At 35.1% G+C, this 9,559-nt stretch overlaps 1 protein-coding gene and 1 long non-coding RNA gene across 2 annotated transcripts; both read right to left on the reverse strand.

Annotated features, from left to right (window-relative positions):
* Positions 1 to 2,895: 2,895 nt before the first annotated feature.
* On the reverse strand, positions 2,896 to 6,878 carry LOC128203377 (uncharacterized). The gene is made up of 5 exons (XM_052904782.1): positions 6,330 to 6,878; positions 5,224 to 6,140; positions 4,763 to 5,099; positions 3,917 to 4,504; positions 2,896 to 3,630 (listed from the first exon to the last, which is right to left on the reverse strand). Exons 1-5 carry the CDS (start codon positions 6,589 to 6,591, stop codon positions 3,344 to 3,346), a joined length of 2,391 nt encoding a protein of 796 aa, XP_052760742.1. The 5' UTR covers positions 6,592 to 6,878; the 3' UTR covers positions 2,896 to 3,343.
* A 1,665-nt stretch (positions 6,879 to 8,543) lies between these two features.
* Positions 8,544 to 9,477, reverse strand: LOC128246661 (uncharacterized). The gene is made up of 3 exons (XR_008263318.1): positions 9,406 to 9,477; positions 8,789 to 8,945; positions 8,544 to 8,678 (listed from the first exon to the last, which is right to left on the reverse strand). It is a non-coding gene; the product is annotated as an uncharacterized LOC128246661 (long non-coding RNA).
* Positions 9,478 to 9,559: the final 82 nt, after the last annotated feature.

The raw sequence follows: 9,559 nt of genomic DNA on the forward strand, positions 1-9,559 counted from the left end.
TCCATAGTGAGAAATCGGATGAATATGGCCGCAACTACTAGCGATCATTATACGACAGGAATGCGAATAACAACAATATGTTTAGTACTAATTATGACACAAAAAAGACCCCGATGTATTATTACTAGCACATTTGAATATATTGACGCCATCATAAATATATCGAATTTACCGAGGTGATGCGAGGCTTTAATTGAATTCTGTTTAAAATCGTCTAAGCAACCAAGTATTGTTTTCATAAACACCGCGATGAAAGGTTTGACACATTCGTTGCCAGACTATATGCAAGAAAAAATGAATTATGTGTTTCCGGCCCGAATCGAAAAATACGACCCCGTGCAGGCTGCATGGGCGGTTGCCCAGGTTGCCTAGTTACGTAGAGTTGAATAAACGAGGTCGGTATGCCCTCTGACCATAATGACACAGTATTGTTTAGTATAGGCCCGAGGTACTCCAATCAGATGTGGCATTATAACAATCGTTTAGAAGTAACCCATTTTGAATTGTTGCATACGAAATCGCGTGTTGATACTCGTCTGTTACCGGTACAAGTACATTTTACCGGTAGTTGTCTCATTACGGATAACTGGCACATCCATTATTACGGCAGAGAAATCATGTCCATATTGCTGTATTTTCCGGGTAAAATGTCCATAAGTTGATATGTATATAACTTAAATTGGTTCAATAAAATAGTTTTCAAACATACACTTTGTATATTAATTCATATAAAGGTATTTTCGGTCATTCATACCGTATTCAATAAGTTATAAGTAATCAATAAGCAATTACCTTTCCTTTTATACCTTTTTTATACGTGTTCACAAGGCATAACAAACGAGCAGTATTTCTAAGGGAGCTATCAGAGAACAATGTTAAGTTTGTTGGTTGGATACCTTAAAACTTGCGTATTTGCTGTTTGTCTGGTTTCCTATAACGGTTACTTACTTGATCTTATTCTGATTAAAACTGTTGTTTTGATACGGTTTGGTTTAATAAAATACCATTAAGTTATAAAGGCATCGAAACAAAACAGAAAAACATGTTTAACTCTTTTAGCATACCTTAACTATCAATAAGATTCCACAATCCAAAACTTAAAATAAATGTTAAAACCATAATCCTTATAATGTAAACGCATTTGATTTAATGAGCTAGTTAGTATGAATACTAGGTATGACATATCTGATCTTTTCCATTGAAATGTAATCAATGGTTGAACGTCTATCGATCAAATATTCATTTATACTTGTCATGAGGAAGTTCCAATCTGAAAATGTTTATCGAACATAGACATAGCTTTTGGATTAAAAAGATAAAACAAACTTTAAACATAAGATATGCTTTATGAATATTGTTCAACCTGCAGTCAAGTAATAAACACTTGATTACTCTTTGATAAAAGTCAGCAAAAATGATCGAGAAACAGCGTGCAATTTGATAATGTGAAATCCCCGACCTGCTTTTTATAGTGTCCTTAACTTGTGTAATGTTTGAGTCATCATATACTGAAATAAGACGCATAATAGTCACTCATTGACTCTTAATAGTGGGAAAGCTTTATCAACCTTCATGTCCTCATAGGCCGCGCTGTTGCGCAATTATTTTTTATGAAACATCGTGGCGTCATAGTTCAAGTTGTTGCTAAATTGTTTGATGAATCATTGTTGAGGTCAGGCTAGACATCGGTTAATAATAAAACCGGAAGATGCTGATGAAACCGTACTGCAAGGCATGACCGTTTATGCCAAGTGTGCAACTCAAATGGCATTGAAGATGAGTTCCATTTTTTATTGTTTAAATGTGCACTTTATGACACTCTAAAACGTTTTATTTGATAAATCCAAGTGTTTTCAAAATAAATTCACTGTTTAATTATAAAAGAAGAAACGAACTTTATTATCTTGCCACATTTAATAGAGATGCATATAGAATAAGAAATAACATATTGAACTACACTGTATGATTTTATTGTTTTCTTTGCATAATATATTCATGATGTGATGAAATATTAGTATTTGTCCTTTTGTTTAATTTATGAACCCATGCATTGCTTTATATTTAATTATCATTTTGTTTATACGTCATATGTAGCAAGTCATACCCGTGTTCTGCTTATTGCTTAACAATAGTATTTATCAATGTGTATATCTTTATCATGAGAAACCGTAATGGTTTAAGTCGAATAAACTATGTTCTCTTCTGTTCTGTTAATACCTGGCCAGGGAATTATGTCAGCCACACATTTTAAAATGCGTTGAAAAATGTTCCATATTGGAGCCAATAATTTGAAAATGGAGGTAAACGTTGTCTTGGTTTCTTTTTGGCCTCTTTTAGAACATTATTGATATATTTGCCGCACTATGATCGATCAGGTTGTGCATGATGTGGATTTCCATTTAAAAGGGACACACTATAGGTTTGTGTTAAAGTTAATGCATTATTATGTTTCACTCATTTGACTGTTATGATAAAAAAAAACAAAAACAAAAAAACATGATTTGTGTACATATGTATTTTTGTCTAGTGAATTTGTGGCGGCGTAGATATTGATTTAAAAAATTGATAGTCTCCCCCTGCTGACCACTTGTAATATTTCTCCACTTTTGGAAGTGACGTACAGAGAAAAGTGTTGTTAGCGACGTTTTAGCTCGGTATATCGTAAGCTTTAGAAAATTGCAAGAGGGGATAGTAGATATTTTACGAAAACTATTTTTCCAACGTCATCAAATGTTATTTAATATTTTTTGTGTCTTGATAAGCTGAATAATGCGCATCATATTATGGTAAATTATAGCCCATTTCTAAGATTACAATTTTATTAGATATTTTACAAAACGAACATAAAATTATGCTTGAAAATAAACTGAATAAAGATAGATACTACAGGCCGCACTGTGTATGAATTTCAGTATATTTGTTAATATATCAAAATATATGTTCTTAATATGGCGAGTAAATATTAACACTACGTCTAATAATCATATTATACACAACGGTCAACAAAAGTCATAACAACTAACACGCACTCGTGTGTAGTAAAGTTAAGTCAGTGTACTGCAGGAATTAAACAAATGGAAGCTAATTCATACACATTGACGTCCATCGAACATACACTTACAAGCCTCAATTAAATATGATCAAAAACACATCTCAAATTAATATTACAGGTAAAAATGTATATAACAATATAATTATATATTTAAGTCTAACCTAATCCTAGTTTCTATTAAAAGTTCTATACTATGACCGGATGAAAAACTTAACTGTAGATAATTTTTTATACTGCGACACTTGTTCATAGCCATATGACAAATATAAAATTAATCCAACTGGACTCGTTCTATAAAACTGCAATGGCTGTTTCATACACTGTGAATAGACCAAGCATGTCTTTGCACACAACGTTTATGAAGAGTTCGTTCCCAACTGGACCCAAGATAGAATTTTCAGGCGGACGAAAAGTAACAAAGGCATCTCTTGTCTTCTTAATATCGATGACATCATTGTATCCTTTCCGTGTTCCCACACTGACGTCAAAAAGGAAGGCATTGTTTGACGTCATCGCAAATACGTCCGTCCAGTTTAAAGTGACCGTCTTGTTTGAAAAAGAAGCAGTTATCGCTTCATCTGAAAATCAACAACAATAGTACAAATGACAGAAATGAAAAAAAATTCTCAAGCAATTTTGCATGCTACGAAACACAAACTTATCATTAACAATCACTAAACTGTAACCCTGTATAAAGTATCCTTTACTTTCAAAAAAGTACCATTCCTAGTTGTTCTTCATCTGAAAGAAACACGACAAATTCGCAAGTCAAACACATGATAGGTATAAACTCGGAATGAAAGTACGACAACCACGGAATCATGAGCTTAGGTAAAAAAAGAACAGTACTGATTGCATTTGTACCTGTTAAGGATGGTACAAACCATCGTGGTTTAACCAATGCCGTCAGAGGATCACTTCTACCGCTTCTTATATCAATTCCACGTACAGAACATGTGTACATCTGATTAGATTGAAGGGAAAGTCCAGCAACGTCGATCATTCTATATAAACCACAGCTTGTCCAGTCTATAATCGTTTCATTTTCGTTCTTCGCTACTTTGAACTCAAATCGTTCAATATATAGCTTATCAGTCCTTCCAGACCATTCAAGCTTAATCGAGGAGTCGTTCGTTTGAAGATAAAGGGGACAAGAAGGCGACGCAGTTGGCGCAATGCTTACAGGACCTTCAGAGAAAACGTGTTTCATGTTGCAATCTGTAGACATTTCATTGTCAGCGATTACATTCAAATACACCGAGTTCATGTCTGGTTTCGAATACAACACATATTGGGTGCTTGATGACATAGCTGAAGCTATTTCTACCTTGTTGACACATCTTATATTCGCTATCATGCGTGTTCCATGTGCTAAATTTAACATGATTGTTGTAAACATTGTTCCCGGCGCATACGTAGCCTTTAAAACGTTGTTATCATTGACTGTATTTCCTGAAATTTACGAACACAACAATGTATTGTTTTGTGATTTCACGCAATTTCGACGAATTATCATTTGCAATTTCTATTTCTAAACAATATATCATCCTGTATATCAAATTGAATTCCTACAAAGGTAATGCATATTTTAATACATAAGAATATATTTGCAAGTAAACATTACTGTTTTAGACTGTCGGCTGCAAAAATTTCCAGAGAGCCGCATTTCGGAAACGCGACGAGTGCCTGGAAAGATTAACATTTAATTACCTATTCCAACATAACATGACTTTAGCCCAGATTCGTTGTCCATCGCACTCCAAGAAATATTAACTGTTGTTTCTACAGTCCCATTTGCAGCTGTATCCAAGAAAGATATGGTATTAAATTCCAACAACGATATCACTGGACCTGTTCTGTCAACGACGATCGGTATCGATGAAAAGGTTGACCTTAAACCAGCATGGTTATCCACTATTGCTGTTACGAATAATGGTGTGCTGTGGGAAACGCCATCGATGTTTAACAAATGAATGTTTACACAGTGAACTTGATGGAGAGGAACAATTTGAAACGAATTTGGATATGTTCCAACACCTAACAGAACCTACAAAAAAGAAACACGGGTAAGAATGTGATTCTTAAATTAATCATTGAAATGAAAATTTTGCCAACTTCACAATGGAATTGCATAAGTTGTATTTCAAAGCAATGTGATTTTTCATATATACCTGTTTTATTTTACTCTCCTTGTCTTCAACATTCACTGATACAGCTATTTCCGAGCCAACCAGCTGAGAAACTCTTACAACATTTTCATTTGATTGAACTTTTGCATCACATTCAAAGAGGGTCATGTAAACTGTTGCATTCTTTCCGAAGATGTTTATGTATAAGGTTTCATTCAAAGATTCGGATGGTGAAAAATCATACTCGAAATATATCGATCCGTTATGATTGGTCACAATGGGTAAGGAAAAATGTAAGTATCCAGATTGAATCGTTACACGGAAATCATTAACACCGCTTTCTAAATAACCAATGGCTCGATAGAGTCCGTCTTTACGAAATGAATAAGGAAATTCAATGAGACGTACTCTTTCAACCATAAAAGTGTCTCTCATTATTTCATTATAATTTCTGCAATAGAAGCCAGCTGGAGGGGTCGTATCAATAGTTATAGCGGGTGTTGCAGAAACATTACTGTAGTGTTTTACCGAATCAACAGCCTTGACGTAACTGATGTATGTGTGGCCGTGTTGCAAAATCAAATTCCGAAACGAGTAAGTAGTTTGCAAACCAACATTTACAAAATCTCCTTGATTAAGCGTTTCGTTAACTTCAGCTAAAGCAACATAATAACTTTGGATTCCTGAATAATGATCAACAAACCCTGTCCAAGAAATATTTAAGCTATCGGCCTCTCCTTGGAAGCTACTGTCCATAAATCGACCTGTATTGTATACAACACCATGAATCGGATTATCAGTATCGATGAGAAACCCATCAGAACTTTTTTGTGAGTTTAGTCCTAATATGTTCACAGCAGTTACGGTAAAGAAATACTTGATTCCAGGCTCGAGTCTGACACGAGTTACCGTAAAATTCGTAGATAATCCAACGTTTGATACTTGGACAATGTCGTTGCCTGGAGTATAAAAACATGTTCAAATAACAAGTTACCATGCATATATAAAATTACGAAACATGGAACAACGATTTGTACTAATCTTACAAATGACTACAAACGCTGACGCTAAAACCCTAATAGATATAACAATAGTTGAAGCTGCGAAGATGAGAAAGCTATTTATCTAACAAAAGAGCTGTTAAATACCTTTGACGCTTGTTCCTAGTGATACATTGTAATATGTAATGGTACTTTGTTGTTCGCTGAATACACCATCCCAACATGCGGTGATATTTTCAGTCCAATCAATGACATCAAAATCCAATTGACAAAAGATGTTCGAATCCTTGATATATCGGCCCCTTCGTATAGAAGGTGGTGTGTGATCAACTGCTAACGGCTTGGATGAATATGTTTCAAATGTGGTAGCATTAAGCCATATTTTTAGATACAGCGAATAAGCATACATTGTATTCAATCCTTTTCCGACCGGTAGACAGTAAATGCCTTTGTTTTCTTTACCAACATCAATCCAAGGGCTCTCTGAACTCAAGTCAAACACTCCATCCCCTGGTTCGGATCCGTTGAATATTCCTACTGTCCATTGAGATCTTTCTATTGGTGTGTTTTCGTGGGTAATGTTCCAATTTCCATAAATGCAAGCTGACGACTTTGTGAAAAAGCTGTTACCGTTCGCAAGTCCCGTTGAAATATTTACATTTGTTTTGATGTCTGCCTTACTTGAACATTCGGGTATCTCATCACTAAGGCATGGTCGCCCAAACACCGCGCAAGTACATGAGCCATCGCAATAGTGTACGTCGCACGAGTGCTTCTCGATTTCAAAATAACCTTGTACTTCCGAGAGAGATTTAAAATTTCCAGTTTGGACAGCAACAACGGTGACTTTTGCAGCAGTACTGTTGAGGCCTGCATAATTTTCAGCCAAGATTGTCAACACTATTTTTTCATTTGTTATAATTTCATTGTTTAGAGTGAACGATGCTGTTATTTCTTTGCCATCGTCTGTAGGAATGACGCTCAGTTTTCCTTCTGACATATCTTCACCTGAATATGATCTACTAACTGTGATGTAGTACATTTTAATCTCGGATTCCTCATCATTAAATCCATACCAAGAAAGGGTTACATTCACCATCGTTTTGTTAGCGGTTATGTAGTTTTTCCAGGACATTGGTTGCATAAATCCCCCGGTGTGTGGCGGCGAAGCATCAATGAGTAATTCATTTGTTTGACTTGTTGAACAAAGTCCGGCAGCATTGCATGCGGAAACAAACATATAATACTTATCGCCGTTGTTAAGCCAATTGTTTTTATCCAAAGTAATTGAAAACGAATTAACTGCACCGATTTGAATATTTTCTAAAGGTGTATGGCCATCATGGTGCGTTTTTAATGACAGTGTTTGATCAACAACATGACTCTCTGCATCTGTAAACTCCCAGAAAATATCCACGATCGATCTATCCCACTGGTAGTCCAAAGAGGAATTCACCGAAGAACGACCGAAGTTCAAATTGAACATGGGTTTTAAAGCAACTTGAGGCGGCGTGTCATCAATATAGATAAAAGGCGATATCTGTGATACATTCTGTCCGACATGATTAAATGCCCACACCATTACATACAACTTTGTCTGAATCGGGAGATTTACATTAGTTCTTATGAAACTTGTTTTTAGAAGAGAGTTGAAGGATGGCAACATATCACATACGCCCTCAGTAGTTCCAATGCAAACTTCAAATCGTTCTATTCCGGATTCCGGATCTTCAAAACCAATCCAATGTATTTCTACATGGGATCTGAAAATGATGTACTGAAATGCTATGATGCGAAATTTCGGTATTCGATTTACATATCAGATTTTCGTTTTAATATGCCATTGGCTAAAATGTTAATTGTTGATGCCTGGCGACCCCATATCATTTCAATGTTCATTTCTTACTGATAATCAATTTGTAAAAGATAAATCGAACATACATTACTCCTAAAGTTTTAAAAGAATGGTATTTCTGTTATTTTTGTGAATTGGGATTATGTTAAAACTTTTTGCTACTGAGCTTGTTTCTGTAGCTTTTCGCATAAAAATTGGAATCGAAAGTGAAGTATCTACTGTTTAATATTCCAATTTCAGCACAGCGTGTTTGCAATATATTAATCGGTATACTATTTACATATTCTTTCTCTACACATAAATCCTTTTCAAATGATAACAAACAATATGAATCACCAGGGATCATAATAGTACGTTAGTGTTCATCGAATACCTTATTATTAGTTCTTAACGCACATGGGCACAGTAAATTCTGCAAGCATATCAATCTAAAACAAGTAAACACTATATGGCATACCTTTGAGATAGATAATGAAGGTGCAGATCTCGTGATCCTACGCGAACCTTTCCAGGTATAGGTGGCGATTTGTCTAGTATAATACCATTTGAAGATCGACTGCTGCATAGTCCAGCTCTATTACAAGCCATTACATTGCAGTAATATTTTCTACCTGTTGCTAATGGCAAATACCAAATGTGACCTGAAAGAAAGTTTAATCTGGATATTTGTCACACTTGATATAAACAAGAATACCATCATTATATGTTGTAGCCACACAGTAATATAAAGTAAAAAATAACGTGTTCTTACTTGTTTGTAAGCCAACGTTTACACTCGCTGCCACATCATGATCGTAACGGCTAGAGCCAAGCGAAACCATGTAGTGCATGATATCGGAATGGTGGTCAAAGAAGTCTTTCCATTGACATCTTATTTGATCAGAGTCTTTTTGAAAATCAGCATCAACCTTTAACAATTTTAAATATGACAGATATTTCAGCAGTTACGAACATACGGGTACGAGTTCGAGTATTTATAAATTAAATATAATAAAAGTATGGGAGCATAAAATGCTTGATCTGAAAGGCACTACTTGTTAAAGAATACTCTTTGAGCCATTACATACACCATGGAAGCAAATTGTAAACCAGTTCAAGTATTTTGTTCCCTTTCGCCCGAAGTTATCATGGTGATACTAGTGTTGCCCATGCTGTGACAGTCATACGTCAGTCGATTAATGTCTCAGGTTATTTTTCACTTACCCTTAATTTAATCGATAAAATGGTTTGTTTGAATCACAATTGTCCTGGTCACTTTCGACAACATATACTATTAATTGTATGAATTTCACCCTACATTATCCTTTTTATATACCTCTACTATTAAATATACAATTTGAAATGATAACGTTATATAATAAGTGTTACATCTGTCATTCCATCCCATACGTGGCCTCCTTCAGGCGGTGTTCTATCCACTTGGAATTTTGCAGTTGAAAATGCAGAACTTAATCCCGCTCTGTTGATAGCCTATAATTTAAAAAAATAATTTTTCCACAGCGTATTATAGTTGTCCTTATAG

Source organism: Mya arenaria, chromosome 9 (assembly GCF_026914265.1).
Source record: "Mya arenaria isolate MELC-2E11 chromosome 9, ASM2691426v1".
Lineage (NCBI taxonomy): Eukaryota > Metazoa > Mollusca > Bivalvia > Myida > Myidae > Mya > Mya arenaria.

What these genes read in the sequence shown, in the direction of transcription:
- LOC128203377 (XM_052904782.1), bottom strand. Translation starts at nt 6,591, where the DNA reads ATGTATGCTTATTCGCTGTATCTAAAAATATGGCTTAATGCTACCACA. An exon ending in AGGAGAGTAAAATAAAACAG is followed by an intron (nt 5,100 to 5,223) that starts GTATATATGAAA and finishes TCTTTTTTGTAG; the next exon opens with GTTCTGTTAGGTGTTGGAAC. An exon ending in GTCATGTTATGTTGGAATAG is followed by an intron (nt 4,505 to 4,762) that starts GTAATTAAATGT and finishes CGTAAATTTCAG; the next exon opens with GAAATACAGTCAATGATAAC.